Source organism: Pagrus major, chromosome 14 (assembly GCF_040436345.1).
Source record: "Pagrus major chromosome 14, Pma_NU_1.0".
In the NCBI taxonomy this organism is placed as follows: domain Eukaryota; kingdom Metazoa; phylum Chordata; class Actinopteri; order Spariformes; family Sparidae; genus Pagrus; species Pagrus major.
The window spans coordinates 9,512,625-9,530,968 of NC_133228.1; the positions used below are offsets into that span (position 1 = coordinate 9,512,625).

Here is an 18,344-nt window from a genome sequence, read left to right on the forward strand (position 1 = left end):
TCGCTGTATATTGCATACCGGAGCCAAAGATTCATGATCAAGAGGAGGCTGACGACTATTTCAGAAGTTCACTTAAAAAGAGCAAAACTTTAGATAGGAAAGATGGATTGAGTTGTTTTGTTTAAAGTACTTGTGTTGCAAAATGAAAGGGTAGATGAACATCACTTGAATCAGATAATTTAATCGTAATTTAGATCGACTTATCAGGCCATCGCTCTCTTCCTCCTCTGATATGATCGGACTGTAGTGGAAAGTTTTAGTGTCTAAGTGCTGTTTTCCCATGAAGGAAAGTCACGGAAAACAGCACTCTGGAATGGAGATGAATGGATTTAGAGATATTGTTTGACATCTTGTGCAATAAGCTGATTTGCTTTCTTGCTGAAGAATTTTCTCTACCACTCTCATGTCTGTCCGTCAAATATGAAGCTACAGTCGCAAGATGGTTACATTTAACTTGACGCGCCAGATGGTTTGTTACACCGAACCATCTGGAAAGCAGCCGCTAGAAACTGTTTGGAAAAGGGCACTCACTTTCAAAAAAAATACTTGGCAGGTGATTGGACGAACCATCTGTCTGTCAACCTTTATCATGGGCCAAATCAGATCAGCAGTAGGAGAACTGTTGACTCTTACTGATGTCTGTCTCAAGAAGAGCAAAAACATTGCTTTCACAGGGGCTGTAGCTTCATACCAAAAGTGGTAAGCAAGAAAGCAAATGAGGATATTTTCAAAAATGTCAAACAACTCTCAAGTGCTGCTTGTGTGTAATGTTAGTGATGAAGGGGCCGTTACTCCCCATGAGGCAAATCTGTGTCTGTTATTGGAATGGACTGAAGGTACAGCACTGGGAAACAAAATAAGAAAAACAGGTGAAGGGAACAGGTGGAGAATTTAGTGACAATATGTTACTTTATATATATAATGTCCATTTGAAATAGTTAAATACAAAAAGATTGAATATACACTTACAAAATATCTCATTGTCTGAAACCTCTGCTTATACTTGACTTTCATTGGATCGGTGAAGAGTACCAGTCGGGGGGGAACTACGATCACGCTAACAACAAAGTACTGTTCCATTGGAGATGCTGGTCCTTCATTCTGGACGGTTGCACAGGCTGTGATGGTTGTCACTATGTAGTTCTGACCTGTTTTTATATTCTTTTTTTTCTTCTTCTTTTTTTTTGCAGATATACCACATGGTTACAGAGTAATCCAATAAACATATAAATAAACGTATTACAGAGGTTTCAGCTGAGTTGATAGTTCATTTCTGTAGCTTATGTTATATACAGCAAAAAATAAAATATCACCATCTCTGCAAGAAGTGAGCTCTTCCCTGCGTTGGCACTGTAACAGACAGACTTCTTTTTTTTTCTTTTCTTTTTTTTTTTAGCATTTCTGATACTCGTCTGTGCTCAACAGAAAGGGCGTTTGTTTGTGATATAACTGCAAAATGAGTTACATTGCAAACGTTCCGGTAAGCAGAGAATACCACCATCCATAAAGACACATGTTACAGTAAAAAACTGAACATAATCGATGTATACTTCACTGTAAAACAATACCATTTTCAAAAAGGATTTCTGGAGCCGAAATTACAGGTACGACTTTCGGAGAACGTACCTCACATCGGCTCTCGATCTGTGTTGTTGGAAAGATTCTTAGAGAACTGAGTCTAATGCTAGCAAGCGCAGTTCAGTAGCAACACCCTCTCAGATTTACGTAGTGATCATTGGCTGGACTTTTTTCTTTGAATCATGACCTTTAGTTTTTAGAGTCCTTGAAGATAAACTGCCTCAAAAGCACAAAAGACCATAGTGGTAGATGAGCAGAAGTCTAACTGCATGTCACTAATTAACGCCAATGACAATTATTGATACTTGTTGGGGATAAGTTCTTTGATTGAGGTCTTACATTTCTTGTTGGTCACAGTCTTTGTCACCTTTTTAACCTGACTGAACCCTGCAGAGACAGCTGGTTGCAAGGACTGTTTGATTTGCGGTTTGGGAAAATGATAATACAGTTCAACAGGGCGATCTGCAAAACAAAAAAAAGGTATTGTTTTCTATCAGAAGTGCTACGAAACAGGCACTGTAATGGATTTGATCTTTTCTCTTTTTTTGCCCATTTAAAGAGGCGGCTGTCACCCAGGCCGGTGAGCTTTAAGAGTCCTGTAATACTCTAGAAGTGATCGGGATGGGACGGAGTCAGGGGAGGCGGCAGTGGATTTCAGGCAGGGTGCTTTGGGGGTTCAGGGGTCGGTGGTGTTGATGGTGGTTTTGTCGCGTGCGGTCATGCCCCGGTACCAGCTGCAGTAGCCCTCCTTCTGCTGGATGCAGGCGTAGTGCCGGGACTGGTAGCCGGGATAGCCGAAGTGGGACAGCATGTCCGTCCATAGGCACTCATTCTTTGAGGTCACGAAGCAGGGCAGGTAGTGGCAGGGCTTAATCTACAGAGACAGAAGCGAAACTAAAGATGTAGCCATGAAGCAGGAAACAAAACTGCATACTAGCAACAACTAGTGTAGACTCACTGCTTTTTCAGGTATATAGTAATTGTGTTAAGTCAGCAGCAAGGTAAAGTAAACTTTGATGTTTTCTTAGCAAGAGTTATATAAGAAGACTGATACCACTCTCATGTCTGCATGCTAAATATGCAACTAGAGCCAGGGGCACTTAGCTTAGCTAGCATAATATTGGAAACAAGGGGAAACAGGGTCTTTACAGTTTATAGGGTTAACTTTAGTACCTCTAAAACAAGTTGTATTTTGTTGGTTTAGCATGTTACGTGTTCTGGTAGGTGGCTTTTTTAAAACTTTGAATAGAGCCAAGCTAGCCATTTGCCTAGTTTACAATGTTTATGCTAAAGTAAGCTAATGTCCTCTGCCTCTAGCTTCAACCTTAGCATGAGAGTTGTATCAGTTTCTTCACCTAAACTATGACAAGAAAGCAAATAAGTATTTTTCCCAGAATGAAAGACATTCTTTTCATGTTTCTTAACAACATATCGGCTTATTTTTCTCAAGGAAGCTAACTTCAACAACAGTGAGTCTACAGTCTAGAAGTCTGTGCAAAGGCCAAAGTAGAGTCAGCTTAATGAGCCATTAACATCTGAAAAATGTCACAATTCTACAAGAGCAATAAGCTTGAATAATCAAAGACAGGAAGTCAGTGTACGATTTGGTTAAAATATAAAAAGGGTGAACATGCGCTTGGTGAACATCTCGTCTTTGCTCTACAGCTTTTCAGATTTTGCTTACAGTCACTTACTGCAGCAGATGAACAGATGAGGTGTGTAAGTTCAGCTTTTGAAAAATAACTAAAGTGCAAAAACCAATAAGCATTCGTACGCTTTGTGCTGTGGGATGCTAAATTAACGTCAGCCATCTTCCTGAAGCGGTGATGTTTTTGTAGTTCCCTAATGATTCAGTTAGATTTCATTGAGCCTCTTTCGTGCGTCACACCTCCAGGTGCTCGCACAAATAAAAAAGCAGCTTCACGGATGAATGTACAGCGTGAATTGACAGGAAGAATCACACAACGGCTCCGAGGTGATGAACGGAAAAGCAGTGTCAAGTGACAGCGAAACTCAGTCATCAGCCGCACTTATCTGAATCTGAATGAGCCGGCAAATTCAATCAGCCAGTTAGAGGGCGTGTTCCCCATTTTGGGTGTTTTTGTTATTCAAGCCTGGAGAGTTTGTCCTCCACGGTTCAGAGATGTTCGACATAACTTCCTGGTTTGAGTGGTTTTAATGATGTGTGGGGAATAATTTTCTAACCGGTGCGACACGCTTCCTGCTTTCCAGTGCAGTAAATCATCATTTGTGGAGAAATGCGGAGGAGTAAAGTTTAAAAAGTGTGATGATGTTTACGCCTGCCTGTGCTTACGGACTCTCAGCCAGGGGTCTCAGCTGATCGATGGCCTTCTCCGGATGCCTCTGGGCTGCTGCCATGAACACACTGAACACAAGTTTACAACGCTGGCCCGCACTGGGAACAAATAGGTCTCTCTGCTAATCCACTTATACTGATAGGGGCCGATGGTGTAAGCAGATGTCCAGGACACTGCTGTACAGTAGGACGTTTACGAGGCGGGTCAACAGCTGCACAGCAGCAGGCTACATGTTTGAGTCACATAAAACTGGGAATGAGGAGATGAACTGATTCCAAAACTGTTATTAAATAACTCCCAATAGTGCTCGTAAAACTTGTTTTCTCTCTATTTCTGTCCGTGCTGAACATCCATGCTGTGTAATAGTGGAGCTGAAGCTTATAATTCAGCCTCAGTATCAATAGTACTGTACAAGAGCTACGTAACCATGAAGGTCACTTTCAGTAAATTAGTTTTGCTCTGTTGAACAGTAGCATTAATGAGCCTGAATTGGTCTGACCTGTCACATAGCCTTCAAAGGCACTTCCTTCCTCCTATAATCATTAATAAGTAGACTTTACATAAGCGGTCAACCGGTTGTATTTATACTTTAGTGAGTGAAATGAAGGAGCCGGAAGCTCTAGCTCCTTCTTCTCTTGATCCTCCTCCTCCCTCCTCTCCCCTCATCTTCCTTGTTCTTGCCGGGCAGAGGTTGCTGGTTTCCACTCACCCTGCAGTTGCAGCCCAGCTGGTAGCGATGGTTGATGCCTTTCTTCTGGGCCAATGAGAGGCGCTCCCACCGCTCGTTGAAGTTGCACAGCCCCGTGTAGACCTTGTCATCATACACACGACCTGAGGAAGGAATGAAGGGAGGGGATTGGTTAACGCTTTGAGACACAAGTTGAATCTTTATCTCAGTTTCCTTTTTTTTTTTGAAAGTGCCACTTGGAAACTTTCTGTTGTGATTTCATTCTTAAGATTTTTATTCAGGGTCAATACCTGAGTCCAGCTTATCAGGTAGTGTGGATGAGACTTCTCTCCTTTGCAGACGCAAGTGTCTAAGATACTGAAAGGCTGACTGACGGGTGCTGTTTTGAAAGGTGCAGCCATGCTAGTGATTCTGCAGCTTGCTAAATGCTAATGACGATGCCAACATGCACATGTTCTATCAAACAAAACAAAACAAACAAAACCTGCTCGTGTAAACATATGTGCGAAATTTCATGGCAATCTGTCCAAAAGTTGTCGAGACATTTAAGTCTGGACCAAAGTGGTGAACATCTTGACAGCAGCAACCAGATTTCTAGTGTTTGCTGAAGCTTTAAGGAAGCTTTACATATGTGAATCCGATTGGCCGTCACTTAATCAAAGTTGGCATCATGTAGTAGTTCCCTTTGGAGAAATTGTTTTGCTCTTGAGCCACGAGGCCGTGAATGCTATTCGTCTAATTTCATAATCCTCCCTGTGTAACATAGGATAACATAAACAAACCGCTCAAGCAATCCAACTTGTTTATGTATGGTAAGACAATCTCATACAGTAAGCGCATATTAAACCAGCACCCCTATTTCTGAATACCCAAAGGTCAGCAGACATCTATTTTTAGCGCCGGACCGTTTGCGGCTTAAGGACTCCTGAGACAGGTGCACCGCGGCGGCCCGCGAGCGCTCAGGAACATCATGATTTGTCACCATCTGTCTCCTTCACCGTGTTGTCACCACGCTGGTATTTGACAGCTCACAAATATGTGCTTCTTCAACCCCCCTGAACCTCCCGCTCGGCCCGCATCCCCGCACTGGGATTACTGGAGTCACTCTCGGGCTTATTACATAGTGTTGAGTGTGTGACATGCTCCTAAAATACTAATCAGGGCCGGAGCGCTCGGGGCTCGATCAAAGGAGAGCCGAGCAGCTCGTCTCACATGGCCTGGTGCGTTTAAATTGCGCGTAATAAAGTCTTCATCGTATGCACGACTTATTATAGACGCCTTGAGAGGAGGGAAAGACGTCAGTGATGTCACTCGCACCCAGGCCAGGTAAACATAGCCATCGCTGCCTGGCAACGGCGGCTCATTCACTTGCACTGGGGGGGTGTAGTTACAGTATTTACAGGTCGGGACTTAGCTATTTACGCCAAGCACAGCAGGGTCCAAAGTAAACTGCACCTCTGTTGGAAATAGCAAGTCATAAAAAGCTTCTGCTGGAAAACGCCAGTCGCTTCCTGCTAGCTGTTAATTACAAGTTGTGAGAGAGAGAAAACGGCCTTCTGCTGTTTCTGGCCTGAGAAGATGAGGGAAACGAGTGCAAAAATGTAAAAAGAAAAAAAAAGTGACCCTGCTTTGCCTGCGAGCACAGTGGCAAATGACAGGTTATAAATAGGGGGAAAGTTTGTGTCACAGGACAAATGAAGAAGTCCTTGGAGGGGAGAGGGCTGAGGGAGTTCGTTGGGCCAAAAAAACTCGCACTGCTGCTAGCAAAACTCTGAAAGGCCCGAGAGAAGGAGCAAGTGTTTATTGGCAGCAGTAACATGACTGAAATGTTTTCAGCATCTCTCCGGCTGGGACGGAGGTTTGGAGGTTTGTGTGGTGTCACAAACTTGGCAAATAAGTTCAACGTGAACTGAAAGAAAGATAGATACTAGATAAAAGTGTCATTTATTTCCCCAAATGTTGAATCCCAAAAGCAAGTCTCTTGCAAACAGAATATCTCAGCATCTGCTGCTTTGATTTTGACCATGCTGTTTTTAATCTGACTTTACTCCCTCATATGGTTCAAGCACCAAAAACATTGGATTCTACCCTGTAATATTGCAACAAACATTTTTAGTAACATAGTATAATATATATATATATATATATATATATATATATATATATATATATATATATATATATATATATATATATATATATATATAAATTAACTATCCAAAGTCAGACAGTGAGCTCACCTGTGATCAGGTACTGGTACTTGTTGATGTCGAACTTAACGCCGCACAGACTCTCTGAAGCATCTGTGTAGATGTGCTGCACGTGCTGGACTTTGTCGAATCCTTTGTACATCTGCAAGACACAAGGACATTGAATTTGTTTTTAATTGTTGAGTTAAAACCTGAATTTAAAAGAGCAATATTGTGAACCCCTCACACTGGCAACTACACCCCGGACTCCACCTCCACCCATAAATAAATCTGGAATGAAAAGCGCACGCCAGCTTTATCAGATGACATTCCTTAAAGAATGCCTCACGGGAGAGGGAGTATTAGGCTGTGCCCTTAACTCAATCATAGATAACATAATTACGTTGTGTAATGTGCTTCGACTTTGATGCCGTTTTGGCAAGGTCACTGCTAAACCCTGGAACCCGGCTCCTTCTATTCAGCTCAGGTATGTGGAGCTAACAGTCAGTGTTTGCCCTGAGAACTGTTGGGATTTTTTCAGTGTAATTTATTTGTCTGGGAACAACAGGAAATCCCTGTTTATACGTGTCGCTCCTAGAAAAGCAGAACAAACTGTTTCTTAAGCCCGAAACTGTGGAGGTTTGGGAAAGCCAAAGGCATTTGTCTCATAGGATTTGTTGAAACTTGGAGAGAATTGTACACTATTATAGCCCACAAGGAAAACCACTGTTTGCAGTATAAACCAGCAGACTGTAATACAAATAAATAACCCGAGAGGTGCAAAGGTCACATCTAATTCCTGAGGATAATCCTTACAGTGATGACTGGTGTGCTTCAGTAACAAGAGGCCACTTAATGCTTTTGTACGAACTGGGATCGTACCGATGCGGCGCATGACTCTGTTGAAATGTTTACACTCTGAGTGAGGAGTTTGGTTGAGCTGTAATGCCTGTAAGCTCGCTAATCCTCCGGCCTGGCTCCTGTCTGAGCAGCAGGCCGATGTCAGCATCTGTCAGAAATATGCAGCGTTATGTAAGAATACAGAGGAAGTGAAGAACAGGCTTTCAGGCTAAGTATCCCGAACTGCTTTTCAGCTATCACACAGCAGCTGAGGGGGCGGAGAGACAGTCTTGTAACTAAAGGGGTTCCTGCCACATCCAGCGGATGACATTTTATGTGCCGGAGCTTTTAAATACGTGATCAAAGAGCATTCATAAATGGGAGAATAATAGGTTTGTTCTTATTTCATGGTGATAACACTCTTACTGCAATGGCCCTGTGGTTACAATAAGAATGGGTTATATAAAGAAGAATTTGTCACGTGGTTTCATTGAGCGCTGAGGAGAGGCAAAAACATCATCTATTAAATACATGTAAGGGGCAAAATTAAAAATAGAACAATAATAATAATGATGTTAAAGTCAGCTGAGGACATTGACACCTAAGCCAATTATTTAAAAGTCCTAGTTAGGATTACGCCCATTTATTTGTCTTGATCCTTAACAGAGCCCAGCAGAAAAGAACATGGCATCCCAAAATGGCTAACTGGCTGTGAATATGATGCATGTGCTACACAACTTACCTACACAACAGTGAAAGGAATAGTTCAACACTTTGTGAAATACACCACCTTGCCTCCTTGTCCAGTGTTAGATATGAGGATTGATACCTTTGACATAACTGCATGCTAAGTACGGACCAACAGCAATAGGACAATTAGCTTAGCTTAGCTAAAGAAGCAGTGTGCTAATTGCCAATTACTAGCTTTAGAGGTGTAGACAGGCTAGCTGTTTCTGCTGTTAAACTAAGGTGTGTAAGCTGAATATGAAGCTAGAGCCAGTAGCGTTAGCTTAGCCTAGCCTACCATAAAACCTGAAAGCAGGGGCAAACAGCTAGCTGAGTTGTGTCCAAAGTAAAAACAAAACAAAAAACAATTAAGCTGCATCTTGTTTGTTGTATGTTAAGCTACGCTAACTTTATGTTAGGCTAGGCTAAATGTACTTGCTCTAGCACTTCATACTCAGCTCAGTTTGCCAATGTATCTACTATTCCTTTAAAGTTGATAGAGATTCAGTGTCTTGCTCAGCAGCACTTCGGCAGAGTAACAGTGCTCTCACCTTCATTTGCTTGACGGTGTAGCGCATCGTTCCAAACGGTCCATCTCTCAGGAGCTTCTTGCCGACCACTTTGGCTCGAATCACTGTGAAGAGAGGAGACAGACTGGTGAACGATCAGAGCAGACTGTCACATTCCTCTAACATATAACTTTGAGCTTTCCACTCCAAGCCATTAAAATAACACACTGCCTCGGCCAGTAGGAGGCATTAGCAAACCCATTATAAATACCATTTCAGGACGAGGTTGGCACCACAGTTAATCCGTTTATCCGATTTTCTGCATTGCTGCTGTGTGCCAAGGGAGGCCAATGGGAAAAAACACTACTGGGACTTCTGAGTTTGATACAGGAATTAGAGGAGAAGAGGCCTCGTCCATATACCAAGGCTTCATTCTCACTGCTGGTGTTATATCTGAAATGGAACTTTACAGGAAAACCTGAGTCGAATTATCTTTTCGCTGATTTAAAAAACACCAGATCAGAGTCCTGCGAGGGGAACCGGTGCAGTGCCTCTCCTCTGTTGAAACAGGGTTCCTTCTATATTGGGATCAGGGCTTGAAAAAGATCTAATCTGTGTGCAAGACCCTCATGTAAACGTCTGAGAGGTGAAAACGCTCAGCGGCGACCTTGATTTGTTTGCTTTCACTCATGTTGGAGTAAGGGGGCTTATTGTGGAAGGCGAACGAGGCGGGGGCGTAGAAACGAGTGATAATACAAGCCGGTGAATAGAGTCTAACCAGAGCTGCGGGCCCTGCATAAGCAGTCAATCCTCTGTGAAGTTCACCTGCTGCCCACAGCCGACCGGCCGCAGACACAACTAACACTGGCTATGTTTGTTATCTTCTCCCGGTGGAATTTCCTTAACACATTCTTTGGGGGCGCACATTCCCCAGAAAAGGAAAAAAATGAGAAGCCTTTCATTCTTTTTCGGCCGGAGGAAGAAATTAGGCATGTGGCATCTTCTGTTTGGTCCGTGTTGCTTTAGCTGTGCTACTTCCAGGCAAATGGAAATGGACGTAAAAATAAAACTCAAAACAGGAAGCAGTTACAGCACGGCCACCCAAAAGTGGTGACCACACATTTATTTTGGACATGAGGACCCCAACTTGAACCGAGCGTTTATTTGAATAACCCTAAAAAAATCTTATTTTGAGCCAGTATGACCAAATTAAAAAGGAACATGGCCAATTCTTTTACATTTACTCCTTCAGGCTGTGCTTTGCGGTAATGCTAACATGAGCATGCTAACATGCATACATTGACAGCACGAATATGCTGATGTTTAGCAAGTACTGTTCACCGCCTTAGTTTAGCATGCAAACATTAGCTAAGTTACACTACACACAAAGTAAAGCTGAGGCTGAGTATTGGGCAAAGACTAATTTTGAGCTGATAATGGCACTTGATGAAAAGCCAGGAGGTCAAAGTTAAAGAAACATTCATCCTCTGGAGACCACGAATGTCTGTTTAAAACTTGATGGCGTTCCACTGAATAGGTTTTGATATATTCTGCTGAAAACAACAAGTTTCAACCTCATGGCGGCACTAGGCATCAACAAAGTCAGTAGGGTTCATCCTCGGGGTACCATGAGTATCTGTTCAAAATTTCATTACATTAAAGGATAAGTTCACCTCATCATCTACTCAACCCCATGCAGATGGAAAGTCGGCTGAAGTTTTGCAGTCCACAAAACATTTCTGGAGCTTCACAGCAAATAAGTGTCGCAGTATTCTCTGAAACAACTGGAGTAAAGGGGAACTTTAAAATGTAAAAAAAACTAATGAGCAAAACATATATCCAAGTAATCAAAGTCTCTGAGATCCAAAAATGATTTGAAAAGACGTCATTTACGACATTTTTAAAGCCAAAATCTTCACTAAAAGCTTTAGAGCACACCTCGTCTGAAGTTCAACTGATGGTCTCGGGGCTACTGGTGACTTGGATTATGCTGGACAAGCTGTATGGAGCCATGCTTTGGCTTTTCTTCTTCTTCTTAATGTTCGAGAACAAGCCCCCATCTACTTCAGTCATTTAGGAGAATGCCGCGGTGCTGTTTTGCTGTGAAGCTCCAGAAATGATTATATAATGACTGAATTTTCATATTCCTTAAACATGCAGCGCTACAGAGCTGCAAAATGGAAAAAATCTTTTAAAGTGCATGTGAGGACACACTCACCTGCCATCATTGTGTCACAATAAATCACACAACCGAGTCAAATTAATGTAACTTCAGACCTTTTGGTATTAATGTACAAACCCCCTGCCTGCCTTCCGCTGTTTGACCTTTCACGATAACTTGCCGCAGAACATCTGATCCATTAATCTGTCAACTCTTTCTGATATGAACTAAAGAGCGCCATTGCCTGATGGGCCTCTGCTAAATGTACCCAAACGCTGTTTGACAGACGTACGCCGCTGCGATTACAGAGGAACCGGGGCACAATTACAGAGGAATGTGCGGATACATGAGGATACTTTTGCCTCTGTTAAATACACTGCTGCTGTTATTTTAAGTGTCACCCCAAAACCTAGTTTCCTACTCCGGCCTGACCTCAAAACCAACCCTCAGGAGAAACAAATGTTCGCGTTTGGGGGGCCACAGGTCAGCTGATTTCACTGAAGTACATCCAGATAGGACCCCTCTTGTTAGACGGCAGCCACTAATTGGCCGGTGATGGTGCCATCGCCCAGAGGAATGTGTGAAGGGCCTCAGCTGCTGCAGAGACAGAGGGTTTGTGTCATTCCCCCTGCAGTGACCCCTTGACCTCCTCTACATTTCGGCAGTTATATTTATGTACAAACGCAGGGCTGCCTTCTCACGTCAAAAAGGCTGTGTTACGAGTGTTTATTTAACCCAGTTTCATCAGGTGAGCTCACAGAAACTACGGAGGAACTGTGTAGATAAAAGTCTGGTTTCTTCAGTTTACTACAATGCCTCTTTTTATGTACATACTGTACGTCTACATACTTAATCCAACGATATTTTTCTAGATTAATTGAGTTCAAATTGCTGTTTTTGTCCAACCAACAGTCCAAAAACCAAAGATTCTTCATTTACCATCATTAATGACAAAGAAAAATATCTAATCCTTACGTTTAAGAAGCTGGAACCACCAACTGACTGAACCTTTCGCTTAATAAACGACTGAAATGATAAATCGATTATCTAGATAGTTTAATTTGTACATTAGTTTACACCACTAGGTTAATATGGTGATTACAGCAGGACATCAGGCAGCTAAAGTGCTTATCTTTGTAACCGCATTTGTCTTCGTGATTCCTAAAGATCCTAAAAATGAAATTTGAACACTGTTTGTGCTGGTAAATATAATGCAACTGCAGCCATTGTGCACAGCTTTCAGTTTTGACATGCTGTCAGCTTCCACAGTGAGCGCCTCATACTGTACAGCCCACAGCAGTTGGCACAAGGCTTTATTTTAGAAGTTAATAACCCTGTAGTTAATGTAGTTTGGTTGAATAATCAGCGTTTCTCTCCTTCTTACTTTGCTAAACATGAGGATTTACAGGCCAGCGCTGTGACGCACAAGTATTCATCTCCTGCAGAGGATCTGACACACATTTTCAAGAGTGGGAGGCTTTTTCGTGATAAGAGAGGTAACCAGGGTCTGACAGAAAAAAGAAGAACTGAATCCATTTTTTCACTCGGCACCTCTCGCCTAAAGCAGGGGATTACACAAGCGCAAATGCAAATGCTCAATCTTAAGGTGAGCATGTAATTTAGTTAAACATTTATTTCAGCCTACGTACAATGTGGCAAACTGCAGGCATGACAAGAATAAGGTTACTCATTTATGTGTGTGAGTGTGAGGGAGAGAAAAGAAAGCAAGGCGCAGGGCGAGTGTCGCTGGTTCTAGTATGCAGAAAGTGGTCCAAGTTTATGGAGGTGAGTGGGAGGAAGAGGAATTCTCAGGACGACACACTACCACGCTCAAAAATAAACACTGAAACTGACACGCCGGAGCAGAAAAGCCTGGAACGTCCACTCACTGGTTGGCAAAACGCTCAGACAGCCTGTGAAGCAGGGACGGAGTTTTAAATCGCTGCCTACGGTGGTCTGTTCATGTCACAACATGTCCAGCAATGATCATTTCACCAATTCTTCAAATTTACCTTAAATTTGGTCAGATTCATGTAACTTGCAATGAAAACATTGTCAGCAAATTCAATGATAATGCCACTTAGGCGACACTCTACTTGACACACTACTATGATGATGATGATGATGATATACTGATGATTACATAACTGTTGTTCAAATACCAATATTTAATTACATTTCTGTTTGTAGTTCGATCTCCTCCTGGAGTAAAAAGTCTGACTTGTATAGGGAAATTGTATTACGAGGTCGACAGAGGTGGAATAACTCAATGCTGCCTTTAAAGTATAGCTGAATTACAGCTGAAGCTGATCGAACCATTGATCTGTGGTGTAATAGCCCATGCATCATCACGTGTAGTGTGTGCTGGGCTGATGCCCATCGCCCCCTGTGCTGGCCTCCTGTTTAAAAACACCAACCCCCTTGATGGACTGCGTGGTCATCAGAGAAGGGAGGGCCGCACTGGAGATTTGATACGCCTGGCTCAGTGGACGAACATCCCAGGCCTGTACGGAATCCAGGACCTCTGACATCTCATCGCATTTTAACTCACTTTTGGGAAAACTGAAGATATCTGATCCAAGCTTATATAATGCCTCTCATAGCAGGACTCCTGGCTTCAGGTTATCATCCGTCACCTGTTGACCTGCAGAATGGGGGGGTTGGGATGGCTGACAGAGGGAGTAGTGATTTAACTAAATGCTACATAATTCATTAGTAGAAAGAGGAGGATGTAGTGGTACCAGGAGAGAGCTGTCACAAAGCCCAAGGCCGTGCATCACTTTAAACCTGCTACGCTGCACTTGTTTGACAGAGCTCCTCTATGCGCAACAAAATACCCGCAGCAGGATGGGATCCGTTTCTCTCAATGGCCCGGTCCTAAACTGAGCACACACACACACACACACAATGCTAATCCTCAGCAACTGACCTGGTTCATGGCGCAAGCATGTAAAGGTTTTCTCCCGTCACCCAGAGCGCTTGGGAACCCGTCGTTACGAAGCGATATTAAATCTCAGGGTCAAAGTTTACTGCCGGGCCTCTAATCTTGCTTTCGGAGGGCTTTGGAAAAACAAGCGCTGCTCATTTCCCCTTGTGAATAGGCTGCTTTAACCCAGCTGCCTAATAGCAGCCAACTAGGTCTCTGCACAAGAAAGCAGCCAGGTCATCGCCTGGTGCCCAGGTATGTTAGGCAGGGGAACCTGACAGGCTCTCTCATCCAAAGGCACTTCCCACTTGTAGTTCTCTGAATACAAACAACAAACCTGACACTTGATCAGCAAGTACTCAAAAGGCTGCCAAGAAAGTGATACCACCATCAAAATGAAGGGAAAGCCAGACACTAATAAAGTTGAGCCGAAACTACTACTTGGAGCAACTTCATGCTCTCGAATATTTCAATTTAAAACTTGTCAAATAAAGTAAGACAGCCTCCAATAACCCAATTTCCAAACCTAACCTAATTGTGATTCATCCAGTGGAGTGCCTGTGGGTGATTATGGGTCAGGGCCAAGAAAACAAGAGCAAAACGCTTTGAACTCAAGTACGGGTCTTAAATTGGGAAGATTCAGGCCTGTCGCCTTTGATGTCGACGGTGAGAATTACAGGGTTTCTCCCTCGCCACATTAGCATTTCAACCCCATACTTTTTTTTTTTGTTTTCCACGTCTCAGCGTTTCAACTCGGCTTGGTGACACGAGCAGAACTTGAACAGAAAGGTTTTAGTTTGAGGTGATAGAAATTGGCAATAAATGAAAGGACGAACCAGAACGGGAGGATCACACTGATGCAGTGTAGTGCTGAACATGATGTTTGCTCTGACATTAGCCTGGGGATGAAACCAGTATTTAGGCCAAAACTGGAAGAATGACTCAATATTGTGAGGCTGGATCACTTCAAACCATCCAGGCTTCCTACACACATCGTGAAAGACGTAAATTTGACCCCGATTACTGAATGTTACTAGCCCTGACCTTTGTGATCTACATCCAAACGATGATTCAGGAGGGTTTCCCTCAGAGGACCGAAGTTTAAGAGGAACTGTGAGCATTCAAAGCACATCTAGAGCTAAGCTGGGACCTTGGAAACAGGATTTGTGGGGCTCACGACTGATCAGTGCGCCCATTGAAGTCAGTCCCACATTCTACACCGGCAAATCTCAGCGGGTGCCAACACCATGAGCTATCTGAAGGACTGCAAAAGGCATCGCATGAGTGTTTGTTGAAGCGGCATTTTCACTCCCTCCAACCAGGTCACTTGGCTGAAGACGCTCCCACAGACCTTGTGATCAGGGGTTACCCTAGAGCAAGAGACAGAGTGACCATTTTGGATCCAGCGAGTTAAAATATCAGGCTAGTAGGCCAAACCTGCACCTCCTCCCCTACAAGACTCTGCAGAGGATTCACCAAAGCATCATTGTGAGTTCCCACCCACGTCAGGACTAAAAGAAGAGACCTTCGCCTACAAAAAAATGCTGGTTGTGTGCTGAAAATCTAGGCGAAGAAGCCTCATGTTGGATTTGGAGGAGTCTTTTTGTAAAAGGAAAGCCACGCAGTACAGTGATGCATTGAGTTAATAGGACACTGCTAATGAAACTGCATTTTAACAGCGTGTTATGTCCTGTGTAATGTGAAGTATTTCTTGTTGCAGTGGGATCATTGAGAAGTGTAAAACAACAAGAGATCAGTTCAGGAGAGAGGCAGTTTTCTCAGATGGGAGGATTGAAAGGGGCAAGAAATATTATTACTGGCTATAAAGGATTTATGTTTTCACATATTCAGACAGAATAAGGTAGAATTGAAGGGAGTAGTTAAATAGTTTTTGTTTCTGCCTGAGTTAGATTAGACGACTGATACCACTCTCATGATTGTGTTGACTTTAAAGCTAAAGGTAGCAGCTGGTTAGCTTAGCTTAGCATACAGACTGGAAACAGCTAGCCTTGCTAGTTAACAGTATTATCTCACCATCACTCTAAAGCTCAAGAGTTAACATGTTATATCATTTTTTATTTCATTTATATAAATACCAGCATAAAAACTAAATTATATTAGTCTAGCTTACATCTTGCTAAGCTAAGCTAAGCAATACCATATGGACATGAGTGTTGCATAGATTTTCCCCTTGCAATAAAAGCAGTTATGCATATTTCCTAAAATGTCAAACTAGCCCTTTAATGACAAAATAAAAAAAACAAGAAATAAAACACTAAAATGTAATTAAATATAATATAATTAAAAAAGTTTGTTTTGGTTCCTTGTGATGCTATAGCATCATTAAAAGATGTGTAATCTGTCATTATCAGCCTCTACTGGTGACCGCTTGTAAGTGCAACATCATAAAAAGTGACATCTATGCATGTGTGTGTGTGTGTGTGTGTGTGTGTGTGTGTGTGTGTGTGTGTGTGTGTGTGCCTGTGTGTGTGTGTGCCTGTGTGTGTGTAGGGGCGTCTCCTGCAGAAACTAGGACTTCCCTCGCAACGTGTTAGCAGACACTAGGCGATAGGGTAAACACATGGTCTATACACATGGCTGCAATTTGTGTGCGTGTGTGTGTGCTCAGTTTAAACTGAGAGATTATTGTTTGATAGTGTGTCATGGTTTCAGAGAGCCTCATGACGGTTTTTGGGTCAAATGATATTGAAGCAAAAATATCAACTGCCCTCAAAAACAGCCTCAGCATCTGCCTTTGCAAATGTGATCGTACATGTGTGGCAGGTTATCAGTCAAAAAAATCATCCTCACAAAGAAATCAGCTGCCCTCCTGTACTGTCTCAAACATTTCACCCCCCCATCTCAACCCAACAACACACTCCCCTCTCTCCCCGCAGGGGCAGATCATTTAATCCCAGAGTCTTTAACCAGTGTTATCCAAAAACAGAGGCCAGGTTGGACCGGCGTTCCAGGCTAAGCCAGATCCTAAGTTCATATTATCCTGGGGAGTCAGAGAAAGCATAACCAGGCGGTAAAACAAGCTATGTAAACCCGTCTCGTCCAGTGTTTGTGGAGCAGAGGCCGGGCATGTCTGAGTTACAACCAGGTGGACGTCTGACAGGGAAATACCAGAGCGTGCAGATAAATAAGCTGGATTTGAAACATCTGAAGTGACTGTGGGTCAGATCATGAGCCACACACAGAGATATTAGTTGCTTGAGAAGATGGAGAAAATATATCATAAAATCAAGATGAAAACCAAGGAAATGTTAGTGGATCTTTGTGAGTTTGGCATCCTTCATTAATGTCTATCACTAACCAAACCCAGAAGTTGTTATATTTCAGTCAAACAGTGGAGACAGAACCTGATTCTTAGCAGTTATATAGTGGAGAGAGCCATAATATAATGTTCTGGTGTTAACATTTGACTGAAAGTAAAAAAAGTAGGACTATTTGATGAAAAATGACCCCATACATCTCAATTCCAACTTGTGTTTCTAGAAATGTATCTGACAACAAGCTCTACCAAAAGAATGCATGCTGTGAACTGACTGCAGATCAGTTCCCCACTCGTGTGTTGACTCTTATCCCAACGTGCTCTCAGAGAAAATAAAAAACCACACTGGTTTATGGCAGTAAAGCGGGCGGTGTGAGCCGTTACATACCTATGTCGGAGTTGCAGAACGCGTCTTGCGGGTGCGTCAGAGCGCACGAACAGCCCTCCGTCAGCTGGTGAAGGTGCAGGCTGCTGAAGACAAACAGCAGCCTGATCAGGTGCTGGTACACTGACTGCATTTCTCCAAACTTTTTTTTCCCGCTCCTCTCTGCTTCTGCTGCTGGAATAAAGTGTAGTATGGAGTCCGTGTGGATCCGCTGCGCGCACAGGCTGCTGCTGTAGTGCTGGAGTGAACGGCTGCGGGTAATGTCCAAGTCTCTGCTGTCTCTCTGTGCTTGTCGTCGCTGGTGCTTCTCGCCTCGCTGGAGCGTTTCTCCCTGATCCCGGAGAGGCGCACAGCCGTACATATAGCGCGCCGGAGAGACGTTCACGCCCCTCTCCACCTCTGCAGCTCGCGGGAGGGGCGGCCAATCAGCGGCCGGTGATGCCATTAGGAATCGCAGACGCGATGACATACTGGAACTTAGTCTTATTTTCCCAGACAGACAAAAAAAAAAAGGTCGAGGTACATAATGTTTTCAAAGATGAACAGGCATATAGAAGTATAATGTTCATGCACACTTGGACTTCATCATACACAGTGAGAGTGACAGATGTGATGAGAAGAGTTTGAAAGGTGTTACTTGATTGAAAAAGCTGTGCTTGATTAATGTTTCCCACGCTGCAGTGTAACTAACATCAAATATTTAATTATCTAATATAAGGAACATAAACTTTACAGTACGCAGACTTA

The 18,344-nt window shown here is 43.0% G+C and overlaps 2 protein-coding genes across 2 annotated transcripts in view; one reads left to right on the top strand and one right to left on the bottom strand.

Annotated features, from left to right (window-relative positions):
• syn3 (synapsin III) overlaps positions 1-18,344 on the top strand; it is a 114,096-nt gene that overhangs the window by 55,122 nt on the left and 40,630 nt on the right. The gene's annotated exons all lie outside the window — the stretch shown is intronic.
• LOC141008576 (metalloproteinase inhibitor 3) lies at positions 1,190-17,924 on the bottom strand. Its single transcript, XM_073481009.1, has 5 exons — positions 17,601-17,924; positions 8,891-8,973; positions 6,825-6,936; positions 4,606-4,727; positions 1,190-2,452 (listed from the first exon to the last, which is right to left on the bottom strand). The coding sequence occupies exons 1-5, from the start codon at positions 17,728-17,730 to the stop codon at positions 2,255-2,257; spliced, it is 645 nt and encodes a 214-aa protein (XP_073337110.1). The 5' UTR covers positions 17,731-17,924; the 3' UTR covers positions 1,190-2,254.

What these genes read in the sequence shown, in the direction of transcription:
- LOC141008576 (XM_073481009.1), bottom strand. Translation starts at nt 17,730, where the DNA reads ATGCAGTCAGTGTACCAGCACCTGATCAGGCTGCTGTTTGTCTTCAGC. An exon ending in GTACCAGTACCTGATCACAG is followed by an intron (nt 4,728 to 6,824) that starts GTGAGCTCACTG and finishes TTCCTTCCTCAG; the next exon opens with GTCGTGTGTATGATGACAAG. An exon ending in AGCTGGGCTGCAACTGCAGG is followed by an intron (nt 2,453 to 4,605) that starts GTGAGTGGAAAC and finishes CTGTCTCTGTAG; the next exon opens with ATTAAGCCCTGCCACTACCT.